This window comes from Drosophila mojavensis, unplaced genomic scaffold (genome assembly GCF_018153725.1).
Source record: "Drosophila mojavensis isolate 15081-1352.22 unplaced genomic scaffold, ASM1815372v1 contig_136, whole genome shotgun sequence".
NCBI lineage: Eukaryota > Metazoa > Arthropoda > Insecta > Diptera > Drosophilidae > Drosophila > Drosophila mojavensis.
In genome coordinates this window covers 30,211,286-30,233,332 of record NW_025318667.1, presented here as the reverse complement: position 1 = coordinate 30,233,332, position 22,047 = coordinate 30,211,286, and the positions used below count along the sequence as shown (strand labels likewise).

General features: G+C 36.4%; 2 protein-coding genes across 10 annotated transcripts in view; both read right to left on the bottom strand.

Moving 5' to 3' along the window:
- Nucleotides 1–671: 671 nt before the first annotated feature.
- Nucleotides 672–2,158, bottom strand: LOC26528151 (NADH-ubiquinone oxidoreductase chain 5-like). The gene is given in 1 exon segment (XM_044011437.1): nucleotides 672–2,158. A coding segment is annotated over 1 exon segment (972 nt). The 5' UTR covers nucleotides 1,696–2,158; the 3' UTR covers nucleotides 672–723.
- Nucleotides 2,159–11,704: 9,546 nt separating this feature from the next.
- The window catches only part of LOC6586215 (phospholipid-transporting ATPase ID), a 42,159-nt gene continuing 31,816 nt past the window's right edge, over nucleotides 11,705–22,047 (bottom strand). For 3 of the 9 annotated variants that reach the window (XM_044008426.1, XM_044008420.1, XM_044008416.1), the window contains exons 6-20: nucleotides 21,791–22,012; nucleotides 21,112–21,360; nucleotides 19,199–20,152; nucleotides 18,052–18,342; nucleotides 17,821–17,994; nucleotides 17,492–17,768; nucleotides 17,274–17,426; nucleotides 17,032–17,215; nucleotides 15,476–15,628; nucleotides 14,799–14,950; nucleotides 14,510–14,733; nucleotides 13,462–13,791; nucleotides 13,145–13,393; nucleotides 12,968–13,084; nucleotides 11,705–12,899 (exon numbers count right to left, since the gene is read on the bottom strand). In XM_044008426.1, the coding sequence (XP_043864361.1) occupies nucleotides 12,543–12,899; nucleotides 12,968–13,084; nucleotides 13,145–13,393; nucleotides 13,462–13,791; nucleotides 14,510–14,733; nucleotides 14,799–14,950; nucleotides 15,476–15,628; nucleotides 17,032–17,215; nucleotides 17,274–17,426; nucleotides 17,492–17,768; nucleotides 17,821–17,994; nucleotides 18,052–18,342; nucleotides 19,199–20,152; nucleotides 21,112–21,360; nucleotides 21,791–22,012 (4,086 nt within the window). In that variant the 3' untranslated portion in view covers nucleotides 11,705–12,542. The remainder of the gene's footprint in view (nucleotides 12,900–12,967; nucleotides 13,085–13,144; nucleotides 13,394–13,461; nucleotides 13,792–14,509; nucleotides 14,734–14,798; nucleotides 14,951–15,475; nucleotides 15,629–17,031; nucleotides 17,216–17,273; nucleotides 17,427–17,491; nucleotides 17,769–17,820; nucleotides 17,995–18,051; nucleotides 18,343–19,198; nucleotides 20,153–21,111; nucleotides 21,361–21,790; nucleotides 22,013–22,047) is intronic. The other 6 variants (XM_044008439.1, XM_044008422.1, XM_044008430.1 and 3 more) reach the window with 4 other exon arrangements.

Genomic DNA, 22,047 nt, shown 5'->3' with positions numbered 1-22,047 from the left:
TCAAATCACCCATTTCATCTCGTTGACTACAGCCCATGACTAACAGGAGCTATTGGAGCTATAACAACTGTTTCAGGGATAGTAAAATGATTCCATCAATATGATACATCATTATTTTTATTAGGTAATATTATCACAATTCTCATTGTTTATCAATGATGACGGGATGTATCACGAGAAGGAACATACCAAGGATTACATACTTACGCTGTTACTATTGGATTACGATGAGGAATAATTTTATTTATTTTATCAGAAGTTTTATTTTTTGTAAGTTTTTTTTTAGCATTTTTTCATAGAAGTTTATCCCCAGCTATTATTCAATCTACCTTATTAAAGAATATGAAGCGATTTATTGCAATTAGTTTCGACCTAATTTTAGGTAATTATACCCTTATTCTTTAATTGAAGTCAAAAAGAGGCTTATCACTGTTAATGATAAAATTGAGAACTATCTCCAATTAAAGAAGTGTGGTGTTCAAGTAAAAGCTGCTAACTTTTTTCTTTTAATGGTTAAATTCCATTTACACTTCTATTTATATAGTTTAAAACAAAACATTACATTTTCATTGTAAAAATAAATTTCTCTATTTTATAAATTACTAATAATAATTCATAAAATATTCAAAGACTAAAAAATCTCCATAACATCTTCAGTGTCATACTCTAAATATAAGCTATTTGAACTTATAAAAGCATTAAAAATCTTAATAAAATTAAAATTCATAATACAAATAATATTAAATAAATTTTTAATCTATTATTATGTGTTAAAAGTAATATTTGTGAATAATTTACTAACTTTTTATATAAATATTGCCCTCCAAAATATTCTGATCAACCTTAATCAAAACTTTTATAAACAACTTGACCATAATTTAAAGGAAAATGAATAATTCCGTAAGTTCTAATAAAAGGTATAAACCATATCGAACCTATAAAAACTGACAAATTATAAAATTTATAAGATTTATTAACTCTGTACAAATTTCTTAAAGAAATTATATAACCAATTAACCCTCCTGAAATACAAACAAACAAAGTTAATATTTTTATACTAATAGGTAAACAAATTATATCCGGGGTAGGAAACATTAATCAATTTAATATGCTCCCTCCAATAATTCTCATAAATAATAACCCTAATATACCTCGTAATATAATTCAACCTTCATCAGTTAATATATTTAATCTTCTACAATTTAAATCCCCAGTTATTGAATAAAAAACTAAACGAAAAGAATAACATACTGTTAAACCAGTAGAAAAAAAATATAAAAAATAAGAAAATATATTAATATTTCTGATTCTTACAATTTCTAAAATTAAATCTTTTGAATAAAATCAGGCTAAAAATGGTATCCCACAAAGAGCTAAATTTGAAACATTAAAACAAGCAGAAGTTAACGGCATATGAATTCTTAACCCCCCTATTAATCGGATATCTTGTGAATTATTTATATTATGAATAATAGCCCCTGCACACATAAATAATAATGCTTTAAATAAAGCATGAGTTAATAAATGAAATATAGCTAATTTATAAAAACCTATTGATAAAATTCTTATTATTAAACCTAATTGTCTTAATGTTGATAAAGCAATAATTTTTTTAAAATCAAATTCAAAATTAGCCCCCAAACCAGCTATAAATATTGTTAACCCCGATAATAAATGCAAAAATTGACCTAACATTGAATTTCTCAATAAAATATTAAATCGAATTAATAAATAAACTCCAGCTGTAACTAAAGTAGACGAATGAACTAAGGCAGAAACAGGAGTTGGAGCAGCTATCGCAGCAGGTAATCACGAAGAAAATGGAATTTGTGCTCTTTTAGTTATGTCAGCTAATATAACTAAAGCACCAATAATACTTATTTCAAATTCATTCTGCATAATTTCCAAATAAAAAATATAATTTCATCTTCCATAATTTAATATTCACGCAATTGCTAATAATAAAGCTACATCTCCAATTCGATTAGACAAAGCAGTTAATACACCAGCATTATAAGATTTAATATTTTGAAAATAAATAACTAAACAATAAGAAACAAGACCTAAACCATCTCATCCTAATAAAATACTAATTAAATTAGGTCTAATAATTAATAATATTATAGACATAACAAATATTAAAACTAATATAATAAAACGATTAATGTTAATATCAGCTCTTATATATTCTTTTCTGTAATAAATTACTAAAGAAGCAATTATTAAAACAAATGATATAAATAATAAACTTATTCAATCAAATAAAAAAGTTATAACAATTGAAACCGAATTTAATGAAACTAACTCTCATTCAATAAAATAAATTATATCATTCAATAAAAAATTTAAACTCAAAATAAAACATACAATTCTAACAGAAATTAAATTTATAAATGCAATTCTACAAATTGATAAATATTTCACGATCTAAAATGATTTTATCATATCACTAACACCACAAATTAGTATTTTTGTTAAACTATTTAAATATAACCATGAAAAACATAAGTCACTCTTTAAAATTAATAAATTTAAAGGTAATCAATGCAATAATAATAATAAATATTCACGAATCTTACCGTTTCTAAAAGCATAAACCCCAGAAAAAATTTTACCGTGTTGACTAAATGAATATAAATATAAAGTATAAGCTGCGCTAAAAACAGATAAAAAAGAAAGTATAATTATTGAAATTCAAGACCAAGAAACAATTCTATTTAATAAAGAAATTTCTCCTAACAAATTTAATGTAGGAGGAGCTGCTATATTATCTGAACTTAATAAAAATCATCATAATGCTATTGCTGGCATAAAATTTAATATACCCTTATTAATTAATAAACTCCGTCTTCCTAATCGTTCATAAGAAATATTAGCTAAACAAAATAAACCAGACGAACATAATCCATGAGCAATTATTAATCTATAAGAACCACTTAATCCTCAATAAGTTATTGTCAATAAACCAGCTAATACAATTCCTATATGAGCAACAGAAGAATAAGCAATTAAAGATTTTAAATCAGTTTGTCGCAAACATACTAAACTTACTAAAACTCCTCCAACTAATCTAATTCTAACTCAAATAAATCTATATTTTAAATTTATTAATTGTATAACACTTAACACTCGCAATATTCCATAGCCTCCCAACTTTAATATAATACCAGCTAAAATTATAGAACCCGAAACAGGAGCTTCAACATGAGCTTTTGGTAACCATAAATGAACTAAAAATATTGGTATTTTTAATAAAAATGCAGACATTAAAGAAAAATACAATAAATCATAATTAAATATATAATTATTTAATAAATAAAAATTTATAGTCCCTGTTTTATTTATTAAATAAAAAATACCAATTAATATAGGTAAAGAAACTAATAAAGTATAAAATAATAAATAAATCCCTGCCTGTAAACGTTCAGGCTGATACCCTCATCCTAAAATTAAATATAAAGTAGGAATTAATCTTCTTTCAAAAAATAAATAAAATATAAATAAATTTATTCTTCTAAAAGTTAATACTAAAAACATTAGTAACACTAAAATATTAAATAAAAATAATTTTTCATAATTATTATATTTATTAATATTTTCTCTCGCTATAATTATAAGAGCACAAATCCAAAATGATAATAAAATCAACCCATAAGATAACATATCTCTTCCTAAAAAATAATAAATTCTTATTCAATAATTTAAAAAATTATTTATTAATAATAAAACAAAACTTATAAAAAATAATAAAATTTGTACCATTCAAAATATATTATTTATAAAACAAAGAGGTCTTAAAAAAATTTAAAAAAAATTAATTTTAACATTATATAATTCTAAATGATTGAAAGTAATCATTACCATGAGTTCGAATTATTGAAACTAAAATTGATAACCTAAGGCACATTCACATACACTAAAAGTTAAAAATATTATACTAAAATAATTTTCATAATTTAATAAATTTAAATAAATAAATAAAAAATAAAATAAACTTAATACAATATATTCTAAACTTAATAATATTGAAAGTAAATGTTTTCGATTAGAAACAAAACAAAATAAACCAAAAATAAATAAAACTATTGGTAAAATTCAATATAAAATTATAATCATTAGTTTTAATAGTTTAATAAAAACATTGGTCTTGTAAACCAAAAATAAGATTTTTTCTTTTAAAACTTCAAGAAAAAAGAATTTCTTTTTCATTAATCCCCAAAATTAATATTTTATATAAACTATTTCTTGATATTCTTCAATTAATTCTTTACTCAATAATTTTTTTAACATCAATTATTTTTATTAATATAATTCATCCATTAGCTCTAGGTTTAACACTTTTAATTCAAACAATTTTAATCTCTCTAGTAACCGGGTTAATAACAAAACTAAGCTGGTAACTTAACTATCTAAATTTGCTAAAATTAGCTAATATTTTATTTTATATTATTTGCTAAATTTAGCTATTATACTTTAGGAGACATCAACTTTTGCGGTTTGCCACGCCCCCTGTGGGCGGACATATATCCGACAAAACTTTTTGGTCTTGGGTGATCAGCCCGAGTATACAGTTTGGCAAGAAAGTGTTTACACACAGGGAAAAAATTTGAATTTTTTACTTTGAAGCGAAATAAAAGCAGTAAGAATATGCATATTCAATTTTTTAAAAATGAAAGTAGGTATATTAGACTATAAACTATATTAGTAAGTAAAAAAAATTACAATATGTTTCCATTAACAAAAGAAAACAAGTAAGAAAGCTCTAGTCGAGACTGCTCGACTACGAGATCCCCTGAACCTTGGAGCAATAGATATTTCAATACTTTTTCGCGACTTTCAGCTTACACAAGAAACACGCACACACACACACACACACACGCACGTACGCACACACAGGCATACATACACACACACGCATACAGACACACATACACACACACACACATACATACACAAACGCATACACACACACATATACACACACACATACACACACAAGCAACCACGCATAAACACGCATGGGCGGCAGTGAGCGCTTACTATGAGAACTTAATTGCTTAATAACTTTTTTGTGGACGTACGATCTTCATGAAACTTTCAGATTATGATTATGACATGGATATGCATGTAATTGCCAAAGCACAAGTCTCTAGTATTTGAAATAAGCTTTTTACAAAAGTGAGGGTGAGGGGGTGAATTTAAGGGTGGGGGGTAAATTTTAACAAAAACCGAAATTGTATAAATTGCATATAGGCATACCTAAAAAATTTTGAGACTCTAGCAATAAAGGTGTAGAAGATATAATTTTATAACTGGTTTTCGATAAGGTTTTTTATCGATAAAAAAAGATTGGGATGAGTTATCGATTTTTAATGATAAACTTGATATGCGCGCTGTAATTACGAACATTTAAAAAAAAATTTGAAGTCTCTAGCTCTTATATCTTCTGAAATCGACGCGTTCATACATACGGACAGACGGACAGACGGACGGACGGACGGACAGACGGACAGACGGACAGACAGACGGACAGGGCCAAATCAACTCAGCTCGTCGCCCTGATTAAGAATATATATACTTTGTGGGGTCTGCCACGCCTCCTTCTGCCTGTTACATACATTTCAACAAAACCATTATACCCTGATTTCCCATTGAAAATGGGTTCAGGGTATAATAACAAAAAACAAAAGAAGTAACAAAAATCAGCTGACAAGAAAGTGTTTACACAACTAAAACAATTAATTCATTATAATGTTTTAACTACTTTTTAGTTAAAACTAATACTTTTTTTGGCCACCGTTGGCATCTATGACTGCTCCCAAGCGTCTATTCATCGATTGGACCAAGTTTCTGACATATTCCACTGGGATATTTCGCCATTCCTCCAAAACAATGGTTTTCAGCCCAGTTTTATTCTTTGGATGTCTCTTGGCGGGTAAAACTGCCACAGAGATTGGCCAAATGTCTTTGATTTTTTGGAAAACAGTATATAATATACTAAGCCGTGCAAAAAAAGAGGATAGGCTTGAGTTAAAGGTTAAAGGTTAAAGTTAAAGGACACCCTCATCTATTATCACCCAGGGCAGAGCAAAAAAAAATGGACGAGAAACCAACTATTTTGACCAGGATGCTTGCCAGTGAGCTGAAGGAGGAGTGTAGCATAACCATTTCCCGGGAAAGTGTCAGAAGAGCACTAAAAAGTAATGATCTGTCGTCCCGACTAGCCCGGAAAAAAACACTGATGTCGGCAGATCACGCTCAAAAGCGTCTAACGTTTGCTAAAATGCACGGAAATCAGCCAGATTCATATCGGGATGATGTAATATTTTGCGATGAATCCAAAATGATGGTATATTATAACAATGGTCCAACTAGAGAGTGGGGCAAGCCCCTAAAAGCCCTCGAGAAGAAAAATATAATACCGACTGTTGATTTTGGGGGTGCATCTCAAGCAAAGCAGTTGGATATCTATGTTTTATTGAGAACACCATGGATGTTGGACAGTATTTTGACATTTTGCGCACACATTTAGTAACCAGTGCCAACAAATTTGGATTCTTTGTCAATGGCAAACCAACTATAAGGTTTTATCAAGACAATGATCCCAAACATAAGGCGCATATTGTGAGATGCTGGCTACTTTATAACTGACAAAATGTGTTGGATACGCAAGCTAAAGGCCCGGACTTAAGCCTCATTGAGAATTTGTGGGCTTATCTGAAGAAGAGGACCGCCAAGAGGCATCCAAAGAATAAAACTGAGCTGAAAACCATTGTTTTGGAGGAATGGCGAAATATCCCAGTGGAATATGTCAGAAACTTGGTCCAATCGATGAATAGACGCTTGGGAGCAGTCATAGATGCCAACGGTGGCCAAAAAAAGTATTAGTTTTAACTAAAAAGTAGTTAAAACATTATAATGAATTAATTGTTTTAGTTGTGTAAACACTTTCTTGTCAGCTGATTTTTGTTACTTCTTTTGTTTTTTGTTATTTTCTTTTGTTAATGGAAACATATTGTAATTTTTTTTACTTACTAATATAGTTTATAGTCTAATATACCTACTTTCATTTAAAAAAAATTGAATATGCATATTCTTACTGCTTTTATTTCGCTTCAAAGTAAAAAATTCAAATTTTTTCCCTGTGTGTAAACACTTTCTTGCCAAACTGTATATACAAAATTTGAGGTCTCTGGCATCAAATATAGCATGATTTCTGGTATATCGGAAAATGCATTTTCCGATTTGTCACGCCCCTAGTGGGCGGATTGGGGAAAATTTTAACACTTTATAAATCGGAGATATACACGAGTATGTGTTCCAAATTTCAAGTCTTTAGCTTCAATAGCGCCGAAATAGATTGCGTTCATACGGACAGACAGACAGACGGACGGACGGACAGCAAGACGGACATTGCACAAAACCAATATACTAATTCACTTTCGTGAATGAGTATAAAAAAAACACCAATTGCGCGCTCTGGATTCGAACCCGAGAGCGTCACGCCGCTACTCACAACGCCACCTCACCTTTCGAAGCTGCGTTTGCAAAACTGAAATAGATTCACTGCTACAGCGCCATCTAGCAAAACTAAACCAAACTAATTGCTGATGTGATTCTAAGAATGTGCTAGCTGCTGCACGGGCACGTTTGTTAATTGGCCAAACATTGTATTATTTTTTAACGTCGATTGACTTAACGGAATTTGATGAGACTTTCAGCATATGATCTACATATTCTATTGAATATTTGACAAATTTAAAAAATTAAGATTCAGTCACAATTAGCTGTATTGGCATCTGACTTGAACTTGAATGTTTTTAATCGATAAAAACATAACGGGATGATCTATCGAATTTCAAAGGTAAGCTCAACATACGCGCTGTATATACGGTCATTAAAAAATATAATTTATATTTAAAAAAAATTTATAATTACAATATTCCACACGCAGCAAGAATAAGAAGAATAAAGGCTTATACATGTAAAACGGGAACGTAACGGACGATTGACGAAAATATACTCTTTATTCGCATCAGTGCTTTCAAACCCTTCCCACAAATAATCATTAAAACGCTAACACTTTGCAAAAGCATGGCAAACCCTTTCAAGATTTCGATATTCACACTATTAATGATAAAAATCTAAAAGAAGAGCTATCAAGAGTTCGGTATTACCTTCACTGTTAGTAATATTTCGGTATTACCGCCGCTCTTCCTCCATAACGTTAGTATTATTATTCATGCCTTACACAACAACCATGCACAATAACAAGTTCCCGCTGTTGTCCGTTCAATCGCTAGAAAGCTACAGTGCTTATCATAATTACAGCCCACCCAGCAACTTAAACTTTGAGCCTGTTTTAACAACATATGTATTTAAGGGTTTTCAAAAATAAATTTTACAGCACTTTGTAGACTGGAGCATGTTTAGTAGATTTTATTGAAATTTTTGTTCAATTTATGGAAAACTAAAAGAGAAAGAACCGTTAAATTTTGCTCCGTGCTAGCATTTTTGCTTGCATTTTTGTGTATCATAATTATAGTCCACGGTCGCAAATTTGAGTTTATTAAGTGCGGAACAGACTTTTGGCTTTACAGACATTGTAATTAAGTAAATTTAGATAGTTTTTAAGAGATGTCGCTTGGAAAACAATTATCTTATGAAAAGGGCCATATTTGCTCACTTTTCGAGTCAGGAGAGTCTATTTGGAGTGTTTTACGAATTTTGAGAAAAAGTCAAAGTGTAATTAAAATTTTTTTGGATAACCCCTAAGAATAAGGATCAAAAAGACGTACTGGGTGAAAACCGTTACTAATTGCGCACGATAAACGCAAAATTATTAAGAAAGCTAGCAATAGCTCAACCGCTTGTACAGCTTTGGCCTCACATGTGGGCGAATCTATGTCAGCGATGACTGTTTGGCGAGTACTTAAGAGCTCAGGAATCATAAATACGTCTAAACTGACCAAAGCATCCATGTTGCTAAATCGCCACAAGGTTGCTCGACTTGATTTTGCCGAAAGACATACTGCGACCGATCTGACATACGCGCGTTTGAATCATCGTCTTTTGGCTTACAGTATATTTATAAATTTTTACCCAACAGGTCATATTTTCTGATGGGAAGAAGTTTAACCTGGATAATCCTGATGGGTTTGATACTTATTAGCATGATTTGAGGAAGGATCCTATGTTTTTTTCAAGGACAGACTTTGAAGGTGGCTCCGTCATGATTTGTGGTACATTTTTTATACCCTGAACCCATTGAAAATGGGAAATCAGGGTATAATGGTTTTGTGAAAAGTATGTAACAGGCAGAAGGAATCATCACAGACCCCATAAAGTATCTATATTCTTGATCAGGACGACGAGCTGAGTCGATATAGCCCTGTCCGTCTGTCCGTCCGTCCGTCCGTATGAGCAAAAGGATCTCAGAAGATATAAGAGCTAGAGAGCTGAAATTTGGCATGCATACTCGTGAGTACCATACACAGTACGAGTTTGCTTTGCTATTGAACCCATTGAAAATGGGAAATCAGGGTATAATGGTTTTGTTAAAAGTATGTAACAGGCAGAAGGAGGCGTGGCAGACCCCACAAAGTATATATTCTTGATCAGGGTGACGAGCTGAGTTTATTTGGCCCTGTCCGTCTGTCTGTCCGTCCGTCCGTCCGTCCGTCCGTATGTATGAACGCGTCGATCTCAGAAGATATAAGAGCTAGAGACTTGAAATTTTTTTTCTAGGTCCGTGTATATCACATGCATATCAAGTTTTTCTCTAAATATCGATATTTTATTATCGATCAAAAACCTTATCGAAAGCTATTTATTTAATTATATCTCCCACACCTTTAGAGCTAGAGCTTGCAAATTTTAAATGTAGACTTATATGTATTTAACATAATTTCGATTTTTGTTGTAATTTACCCCCCACTCTTATATCCACCCCCTCACCCTCACCTTTGTAAAAAGCGTATTTCAAGTACTACAGACTTGTGCTTTTTAATGTACATACATTCACCACATGATTACGCCCTGAAAGTTTCATTAAGATTGTACGTCTAGAAATTAAATTATTCAACAAATAAATTCTTATAATGTTGGCCACACTGCAGCGCACCCCAAGCGCAGTCGCTGCTTACTGCGCAGTTAGCAGATCGCGTTCTAATACGTTCGTTTGTATGTATGTGTGCCGAAACGAAGTGCAGAGCGATTAGAATATAAGATTAGAGGGTTCAGGGTATCTCCTAGTCGAGCAGTCTCGACTAGAGTCTTCTTACTTGTTTTAAATGCATAACTCTTATTTGCGGTCCCTGGAAAAAATGTTTTGCCATTCATAATTGAAATACTGGACTACTCATTTTTGAAGATTTTGAGGAAATATGCCATTTGGGAAAAATTTTCAGCCTATTCGTTTAAGTGGATTAAAAGTGGGCTATAATTATGATAAGCACTGTATTACTCGGCCGACAGTCTGCAGCCCAGTTCCTTTTCTGCCTTGTTCTGTCATTTCTCTTGATTATCGAATTCACTGAAACCCTATAATCAACAACAATCGGAACTATATTCAGCAACAGTATAGCTGTTGTTCTTCCTCTGTTTCCCTCTCTTGGTGAAAATGCATCTTTTAAACGTCACGAAGATACTAACTCACTCGAATAGTAGGAGCTGTTAGTTTATATCTAATACCATGGCAACAGGCAAGCACATTTCACATATTTATCCTATCAGTAATCTAGGTTTTTGCTTTATCATTTAATTTACTTTTTTCTTGATACCCTGAATCCCCTGAAATGAGATATAAGGCTATAATTGTTTTGTTAATGTATGTCACTGGCAGAAGCACGCGTGGCACAAAGTCTATTCTTGATTAGTGCAACGAGCTGAACCCATTAAAAAAAGAATATTATATACAAATCCTATGAGAGTTACCTACAGCAATAGAATTTATTTTTATTTTTATTTTTTTTTTTTCTTTTGAAAATATTTCGCATTTATTAATAATTTAAAATTCGCTTAGCATAATTTCTTAGTTTTCTAAATTTTTTGATTTAAAAAAAAAATTGACACACACACATGTTTTATCTAATTTCCTCACGTACATTTTATGCTATTAATGCTAATAATAATAATAATAATCATAGTTGAATAACAGGCAAAAATATGCTCCACATGACAGCGCCTAGAAAAAAAATCGATATGAGTCAATCAACCACACCGCTTGGATTTGATTAGTTGATCTGCATATCGTACACATTGCGTATTAAAAACCTATGATAACTTTTGCACCTGTGTTTATTCACCTTCGACCCATTGTTAATCCACAGCCCGCTTCTTATTGAGTTAAATTCTATGACATACGTAATTAAAATATCTCATCCAAAAACTTTCGTTTTATATGCAAAAGCAGTTAAGTTATACACACATTCACACACACACGCATCTACACATTGTTACTGTAGACGCATTTTAAAGACAGTAACTGGCTTATAATTAGGGGACTGCACAGCTAAATTATTTGTATACTACCTCTAAATGGAACTGTAGTTAGGAACACAGCAGTGTATTATTGTGTATGGCTGTTGATGTGTGTGTAACAGGGTGTTTACATATATATATATATATATATATATATATATATATATATATATATATATATATAACTAGAAAATACAGCGGGTTTCAAAAATATACTAATTGGTAAGTTGAATTGGCCAGGTTTTATTAGAGTTACGACTATCAGAGATTATAATTTAAGATTCAAGTTCCTCATCTACTTTAAGACACAGCACAACAATTAATAGTTATTTAAGTACACTTTCAGTTTCTCAATGGTTCTGTTTCGATTTATAATCTAAAATCAGCACTCGCACACATACACACATAAATTAAGATAGAGTGAGTGAGGGAGAAAGAGAGCTGTCTATTGGGACTTGCATGAATCTTATGCTAAATGCAGCCCAGTTTATGGGAGTTTGGGACTTTTCACAATATTTTTTGTCTTTTTGTTTTTGAGAACTTTACTAAACTGAATGTTATATATTCTTTGCATTTAGTATGTTTGAGACTAAGCTAAAATGTAATAAAAATAAAAAAAAAAAATAAATAAAAAATACTTTTAGCAGGAAAATATGAGAAATACTCTATGTATATGCCAAATACTCTAGCACTTGTTATAATAAATCTTTAAAAGGACAGAAAATCACTTTGATAGCTTACATTGAATGTTGGGTAGTTTGCTTGTTTTTTTGGTTTTTTTTTTTTTTTAATAAATTAAATAATATAAAACAGACAGACACACACACTCATGCACATGCATACAGAAACATACACACGTTTGTAAATTATATATAGTCGCTAAGCTTAAACATTTGTAGATTTAATTAATTGTTTTTTGATTCTCTTTGTGTTGTTATACTCATTTCACTTTCGTGAATGAGTATATTGGTTTTGTTTTTTGCTTAAAATCGTTAAGTTCGCCTAATTTTTGGTGTTTGATTTGTTGTTGTGGTCGCTGCACTCGTGATCGTTGTTCAGCTTTAAAGATTGATGGTGTCCAGGTCTTGGCAGGGCGCACGCGGACTCAGCTCGTCGGTGCTGGCGCTGCCCTGATACCTTTCGCCGCTGGCGCGTCCGTCGTGCCTTATGTCTGCCATCGACGAGTGGATCTGATTATTTTGATTGTGCCGCAGATTCGTGTTGTTGTTGTCGTTGGTCTTGGTGCCACCGCTGTTGTTCGTGTGGTTTTGCTGCTTATTGTTCATGCCATCCACTGAGGCGGCTACGCTGTTGTGCAGCGTCTGCGATTTCTTGGTGCCCAGGCCCAGCGGAAAGGCGAAATCCTGCGGCATCTTGTGCATTATCTTGCCCGACGTAATCAGTCGACCAAAGCCCTCCTGCAAAAAACATATATATGAAATATATGGAATACGCAAAAATGAGATCAAGTCTCATCTCCACTAACCTGATGCGCAAATGCGTAGCCCGACCGCACGGACCGGCGTCCACGTCGCGAGGAGGGAGTGCGGCGCACATCGCTGGAGACGCGCGAGTGCACCTTCTTCAGGGACTTTTGGCGAATCTGTAAAGCAAATTTGGGTTAAGCGAATCAATAAAAACGCTTCTTCTGGCAGCTGCTCACCTTGTCGGAGAGACTGGGGTGGACGTCCAGCAAGTAGAACTTGTAGGCGAGCACCGGCGCCATCAGCATAACGACTGTGATTAGCATGGTCATCCAAAAGGTTAGATCCTTAATGGCCTGCGTCAAGGATCCCACATATGGCCCGCCAATTACGTAGTTGTAGAAGTAGTCCAGCACGAAATACCAGATGAGGCTGCCCCATATGGTTATGTGATTGACTATAGTCCAGTACGAGGTATAGAGCGCAATCTGGTAAATGGACAATGGAAATAGAACCTTTGTAAACTGATACCACGCACCAAGTCGGGTGTGCTCACCTGCGCCGTATTGTCCACAATCAGTATAGTTGCCACGACAGCGCCGAGTGTCATGTGATCGCTCAGTATGTACCCATTGTGGGAGACGCCGTCCTTGTAAACGCCATACGGTATGAGGAACAGGATGAGCGACGTGAAGGCGCCGTGCAGCACGCTGTAGATGAACTCACGTATGTTGAACAGCTCACTCTTCAGGCCCGGCGTATATAGACGTGGGTACTCCACGCTATTTTTATCCGACACGTCCTGCTCAAAGACGCCCAGTGCCAGGACTGGCAGTGATGTATAAAACAGATTGTACACCGATATGAACATGGGATCGAACACGGTCTGAGAGCATTAAAGATATTATTATTATAAATGTTATATGGGAACATACGTTAAATACATATAGATGTGTCGTGAAAATGAATTGAATAATGTTAACAATTATCAAATCGCATTCATCTCTCGCAGTCGAGACCACATCCAGAATTTCTAGAACGTAAGGCTGATGTCAGAGTGGCCGCGATAAGCGATGCGATAATGTTGAGCGACAAAAGCGAGCGAGAAAACTCTACATGCAGATATACATGTAATCGCTTAACACGTGTCAGAGTGCAAGCGAAGCGAGAAGAGAGCCAAAACGACAAAAAAAAGCAAGTTGCGAGAAAGCGATTCTGAATCGCTGGACATTCGAGTATAGATATTCGTGTATATAGATGGACATTCGTGAATAGATAAAAAGTTTGTCAGGACACAGTCTTAAATTTGGATATAAGCAATGAGTTTTCAAACGGTTTTCATTTATTGGATGGATCCTGTTGCTTTTTTTCATGAAAACATTGCGACTGAGAGTAAAATTTTAACACTCGTAATGACTACAATTTGAATACTCGCAATGTTTCTCTCTTTATGGATAGCTTTCACTCTGTCATGTCATCGCTTTGCAGATCGCTGCGATAATTATCGCTTAAGCATCTCATCGCTTATCGCGGCTACTCTGACATCAACCTAATAATTTTCCAGTATCTAGTGTGCAACAAAAAAAGCGCGCCTGGGGAGTCACCTGAGCACTGAAGCCACAGAAAAGGGAATACCAGCAGTGGCACAGCGTAAATGCAAAGTTCTTGTAGAAAAAGTAGCGTAGAAATTTGCACATGCGATAGTAGGACCAACGTCCGTGCACCAGCAGCAGACGCTCCAGGTGGCAGAACTGGGCAATGGCATAGTCGCTGGAGAGGACCGCTTGGAGGCCCTCCTGGCCCGAGATGCCCACGCCAATGTGTGCAGCTGGAGAGTAGAAGACAATGTTTAAATAACTAGGTATGTGAGTATGTGTATGGGTGTGGACTCACCCTTGATCATGGAGACATCGTTGGCACCGTCGCCAATGGCCAGGGTGACAGCATTTTTGGCACGCTTAATGAGTTCGACAACCAGCGCCTTCTGCAGCGGCGTCACTCGGCAACAAATTACCGCCTTGCACTGCGACGCAATGTCCAGGAATCTGTGTGAAAGAGTTGAGAGAGTGAGCAAAGTATAATCTAGGTAACTTCAAAAGGAGCCACATGTGGAACTGCAGAGCTCGCCCAGGTCAAAAAGAAGATAGTAAGTCACAGGATAAATAAAGGAAAACGATATTTAGAAGAAGAATTCAATTGAACGATCAATGTATACAGTGTATTACTAAAACTGAAATAGTTAGGTATGGTAAGTACATACATACATATATCTTTCAGAATGTCTATATCTATTAGCATACTCTTATAAAAACCCGCTTTCGAAAGCAGATTGAAACAGATCTTACATCTGATCTGATTATATGTGCTGAATTCTAGTAGATATTTATCAAATTTAATCCACTATAATGAATGCTGTTAATAAGTGCAGACATTTCTATACCAGAATACACTGAATCGCATTATCAAATACAACTGAAAGTTCATCCTGAAGATGAAGTAACGCAGGAGTGTGCTGACTGTGTGGTCTGCATGCGCGTACACCAGACGCTAAAATTACTATTTTTACTTACTTGCTCTCCAGTTCCGGCGACAAACAATGAACTAGCGAATGACCGTTGACCACAAGAGCGAAGCCAGTATTCTCGTCCACAATTACCGAGGGTGCAGTGCGCCTTCCATCCGAGTTCTTCTCAGGATCTCCAAAGATATCATTGCACTCGGCGCTGTTCGTGAGTGTCAGTTTTAGAGAGTGAGATAAATACGGCGTAGATTAGTGAAAAGTTTCAAACGAATCGTTGCGTGGTGTTTGCAAGTGTGTAATGTAAGTAGTATGAATTGTATGGGATGAATTACAAAAATTGGTAAACAAGAACAACAGTCAACAATAAATGTGGAAAGCAGTTAAGGAAGTTACAGGGTTAGACAGAGAGGGAGAGCAAGTCAAGATATTCGATATATGATATTCGACGATATTTAATATACAATATACGATGTACGACATAGAATACATGGTATACGAATCACAATATACGAATAAGATGCATGGTATAAGACATACGATATACTAAATACGATGATTGATTCACATATATTTATATATACCATATACAATATAGGATGTACGGTATACGTTTTACGATATTCAATAAATTTATTTATAGACACATAATTGTATAGCTCTAGACTTGATATTAAGTTAAATGATATTAGATGTGAGCAAAACTACAACAACAAAAACAACGAGTAAACTAAGGATCGATATTTGAATTCGATTTTCAGCATGAGAAATGTAAGTTTTAATTTGGCCTAAACTTTGAATTTGTTTTGGACTTAAGTTTAGTTTATGTTTTAATACGACACTTGCAAGTTTCCTTCATTTCTTGTACGTAATTTAAATATGATTAAGATGACAAAACTGACAGAACTCAAACAATGCACATTAAATTTTGATTATATTCATGAAGATAACAGAAAACAGTTTGTATTATAAAAAATTGTGTTCTTTTGTTTTTGTTTACTTGACGGGCGGAACAAGTACCAATAGAGGGTAACATCCTTGGGTTTACTAGTAAAAGATACATTAAGTAATAATTGTTTTGATCTATTTTGGCTTTTCGTCATTTTTCGCATTTTGATCTTTCTACCAATCAAACGACACGATATAATAATAAACTAAAACCTATAAAATAATTACTTTAAAGGTAGATCTGCTAATAAGAGAGAGAGATAGAGACAGAGAGAGAAAGAGAGACAAAGAGAAAGAGAAAGAAAGAAAGAGAAGTCTAGAGACAACCGAATGGTACGTGAAAAACAGAAAAATAGAAAAATCAGATATTGTTGTTTACAAACAAAACTAGTTAATAAAACCTTAAGGAAATAAATAAATTTAAAAAAGTATATATAGAGAGATATAGAGAGGTAGATACATAGATACACTGATAGAGTTAGCAGTAAATACAGGGTGACTTTCTAGCTGCGCTTTGGTGTCATATCTGGTTTAGCTTCACTGCATCTAGAATCTTTATTAATTATTTTGGAGTTTCTTCTATTGTTTTTTTTTTTTTTTAATTTTAATTTCTTTGCTTGAATTGAGAATTTGGAAATTTGCTTTTGGAGTGCCCTCTACCTGTCCGGTCCGCCCTTATTATCCTTAATTTTGGCATCCCACCTAAAGGTAACCACCGATATGGCTGGCGGCGGTGGCATGGTCGAGCCGTTGGCATCCTGCATAAATGCTGATGTCTGCGTCATGGCAACGCTCATCGGATCCATGCTGCTGTCGCTATTGAAGTGATTCATTGCCTCGGTACCTGCACGAAATAAGCTCATGCTAGAGTGGATTTATTTACTTTAAATTGGGGCATTTACCGCCTGGCCGGAAGCGATCAAATATTTTGATGGACTCCTTGAACTGGCGCAGCTGCTTCTCCACCTCCTCGACAGAGTTCCCGTCCACAATAAAGACGTCCACGAGCTCGTCAGTGAGCAGCTGGCAGGAGTAGCCAATGTTGATAGCCGTCTCTACGAAGAAGATGGAAGTGTTTAAACGCATTGGTCAATTGGCTAAGAGTTAATATTAAATGTACCTTGCTTGTCGCCAGTGAGCACCCAGATCTTGATGCCCGCATTCTGTAGATTCGCTATGGACTTGGGCACGCCATCCTGCAGCTTGTCCTCGATGGCCGTCACTCCCAGCAGCTGCATGCCGCTCTCCACCTCCTCGTAAACGGCATTCAGTTTCGACTCGCGCGAGTCCATAGACAGCGCCGCCTCCTGCTGTCGCGATCGCCAGTCGTTGTAGTACTGTTCTGACAGGCGGCGTTCTGCCAGCACCAGAGTGCGTAGGCCCTCTCCGGCGAATTTCTGTTAGAGGTCTATGTTGAACGATATTCAATTTACGACAATGAGTACTCACATTCAGATGATCTTGAGTGCGTGCCTTAAGATCCTCCTGCCCGCTATGCAAGCGGTCGTATATCACGTTGTCAGCGCCCTTGCAATAGAGCACCACAGAGTTGCCACGTCGCAGGATGACGGACATGCGCTTGCGCACATTGTTAAAGTCGAGTATGTGCAGCAGTTCGTACTCCTGCAAGTATTCGGTATACGATATTCGGTACGAGGAGTTACTCAGTACACCACTTACCTCTATGCGACCCATTACTTCGATGGTAATACTGTTCGGTGTGCGCGTGCGGAACACAAAGCCAAAGTTGCGAGCGGCAGAGACGAGGGCCGCCTCGTCGGGACTTTGCGCTTGGTACTCCAGGCGACCGTCAACGGTCTCCGCCATGACCGTGTGACACAGGGCGAGCAGTCGGAAAAAGTTCTGCGAGTGCTCTTCGTCGGACCGGACCGCGTCCAGCAATGTGCGATCGTACCAGCGAAAGTCGACTTCGTGATGCGGATTGGCCGAAAAGTCAACCGGTTCGAGCATCTAAAAGTGGATCGAATAGGATTATTTTCGACTAGCTCCATATGAACATTGAACTTTGAGCGTTTCATGTGACTTGTTAGCGTATTTCAGTAAGATAAATGTTTATACTTGTAAGCAGTTAATCTCGGTAGAAAGCAGAGGCAAGCACCAAATTCAAATTAGAATACGTTAAAGAGATTTACGATAGCTTAGCTGGGAATTAGATGGCGTGGTTAGTTTCGATAAGGATATTATATAATACACATAAATATGGCTTCAACATTTGGTCAACTTCAAATGCGATTTGCGAATTACGATACTCAATAATGCTATCAAGCATTTTGAAAATACACTGCTAGAATATATCCAGCGGTAATAAACGACACAATACGCGATACGACATTCGGCATGCAGTAAATGCTATTTCACATACGATACTCATCGAATGCAAACATTGAAAATCCATTATACGATATTCGAGTTAATTGATACCTTACACGATATGGGGTCAAGCTAGGATATTGGTAGGTCACTACGGATAAGAAGCTTTAATTACTTAGCACTGGGGTTAATCAGCTAAAGCAGTTATATATCGATATATATGTGTGTGTATTTATGGTTGTATATATGTATATTCGTATAACCAATTAAGCACAGAAATATGTATATAAAACTTATAGCCTATACAATCAATACAACTGGATCAAGCTGAATACGGGGTCTTATCACACACACTTTCTCACACAAACACGCACTCTCTCTCACACACACACACTCACAGTTGGGGTTACACTGAAAGCCAACATATCGTATTATACATTTATGCATATAATTCTAGACAGGATTTGGTTTGCGAACAAGTGGACAACATGCATACGTGCACTTTTTGGTGGGACGAACTCCAATTAGTGGCAAAGCGGTGGGTGCTTAGATAACGGTGGTGTGCGTTAGTTGTGGTGGTGGTGGTGGTGGTGCTGCTGCTGCTGTTGTTGTTGTTGGTGTTGGTGTTGGTGTTGGTGTTGGTGCTGCTGTTGCTGTTGCAGTTGCTGTTTCTGCGGCTGCTGTTGTTTCTCTCGCTATTTCTATGGCTGTGGTGGTGCGGTCGAAATGGAGCGCAGCAACCGCTGTCGCTGTCAATGGCTGATGTCTCGCATTCGGTGGCGGATGATGCAGATGGCGTTAAATTGAATTTGACCAGCTTGCGGTTAGTTTGCTGTTCGTGTTGTTGTTTCTGTTGTTGCTGTTGCTGTTGCTGTTGGTGGTGGTGCTCGTGTTCTGGTTGATTGTCATGCAAGATTATTACTTTGTCGCCACTGACGCTGCCACTGGCGCAGCTCGTGGAGAGCCCCCCGGAAAGCTGACGGCGCATGCGCTGCCCACTGCGCGTGAAGCAGGCACCCAAGCCGCTGCTGGCACTGGGACTGGCGCTGGGGCTGCGACTGCCGGGATCTTCCTTGCTCCCGCCGGGATCGTCCACGTCGTCCTCGTTGGCCACACTTCGGCTGGGCGACAGGTAGTGCACCTGCTTGCGTGCCAGCGGATTCTCCATTGTGCTGATCGCCGGCGTCGCCTGTTCGCTGGCTATACGGCCACACAACTCCTCCGGACTGTGAGCCAGCTGGGTGCCGCCGTCTTGGGTGACTAGCAAGGCGCTCTTCTTCGCGTGCACCTCGGCTGTGTGCACTAATATGGTGGGCGGGGCTGTAGGCGTGGCTGCCGTCGATGCGCTGCTGCTGCTGCGCTTGTTGACGCCGCTGCTGCTTTTGCTGTTGCTGCTGCTTTTGCTGCTTTTACTGTTGTTGCTGTTGCAAGTTTGGAAAAGTGTTTGCTGCTATAACGAGTAATGTGAGTTGATGGCTTGCTGGGCACACAATTAAATAGAAAGACACACAATATCTACGAGTTATGGACTACAGTGCTTCAGCTTTCTTGCCATTGCAAATTGTCGCAGTCGCAGCGACCTCTGCTGCCCCAGTCAATGCAAGCAGTTATCATGCACTATTCGTGCTTAGTTCAACGATTTTCGATTCGCAGAGCATTTTCAAATGATTCAACTCTCTAACAGGCTTTTTGATTTAAACTGAATCGGCTATAAGGAGCAACTCTTCAATATATGTTGTTAAGTTTATTCCCATAATAATTTACTGTTAAATTTTTACTAGCTCAAATTTGGTATCGAAAAGATCTCATTCGAAATTGTTAAATTAAAAAAGAAACTAGATGTAAACTCTCTATTCAAATTGGATGGTGTAACATATATACATATATCTAGAGTATAACACTTGCATAGCCGCTTTTTCGTGAATGACAGTTATGAACATAATTTGGACAGTTGTGTAACAGTTATACAGCTCATCTGTAATATAACATGTGCTAGACAGTCATATATAGCTGACGTTAATCATAATGTCTCTAACACTTGCAATCTACGTGGTCTATATATGTACGTTATTTTCATCATCTGCATAGTACGAAAAACCTCTCAAGTCTTCTACTTCGCGTAAGCTTTGCACTTGCTGACTAGTGTTTGCTCTTAAGGCTACAGGTGAAAGGCAGCAACTGTGCACCGTCTCTTGGCTGGGGCGCTTGCACAGTGCACACACACACACAGACATACAAGATGCACACACAGATAGGGGACCAGCACCCAATTAAGCTTCGCTCCTCACACACAGAGTCACCCAATGCCCCATGGCCGGACAGAGGATTGTATTGTTAGAGTATTGTGTATAAGTGGTTAAAATCAGAATTGGGAAAAAGGAAAACTAAATGGGAGGAGGGGGAACTCACCTCAGTTATTTCAATAAGCTCGCCGGTGCGCAGGTCAATGACATCCCCATAGGTTCGCCCGTTAATGCTGCACTTGTTAAAGGTCATTATGTTCTGGGTCAGGGTGCCCGTCTTGTCCGAGAAGATGTACTGTATCTGGCCCAGCTCCTCGTTGAGCGTGGTGGTGCGTGCTTTGGCATATGTTTGAGTACGTGCATAATACATCTCCTCGTCCCAATTGATGAGGAACGACTGAGCAAAGCGTATGACCTGCACAGGCAAAAATTCAAAATATCATATAACACACATAGGTAAGCAAAGTATGTACATATATGTATATATAGAAAGTAGCCCAAGGCTGGGATCTAAGTCTCAAACTACATTTTGAGAAGGCATAAAAACTCGCTTGTTTCTGGCAAAACCATATTAGAACATCCTTTCAGAACCCTGAAGCTCATATTTTTCGTCCAATTACATATTCCTTAAAGTGATACCAAGGAATTATTTACGAGTTGTTTCCAAATGAGCTTAGAATCAAACCGAATACAAAAGGAAAGGGTTCTACACCCATGTCCCTAGTAATGAATACAATTTAAATTATATGAAATAGAAAATTAAGAACTTTCTAACTAACAGTTATTCAACGTAGATGCCTTCAAGATATTTATGTATTGCTTATAGCTAAAATTTAGGCACTGACCTCTACTGAAACATAGAGTGAAATTGGCACAACTGTGTTTAAGACTATGGCGTACGAGAAGAAAACGAGCAGCCCAATGACCGTGGCACCGGAGGCGACCATCTCCTGTGGTATAATGTGTTCCCAGGGCAGATATAGCTGGAAATGTTGACCGATCAGGCCCTCCCAGATGGCGCAGCCCAGCGCAAACAGCGCACAAATCGAGACCAGAAAGAGCACAATCTGCAGGAAAAGACGAGAAGATGTGATTCGACGAT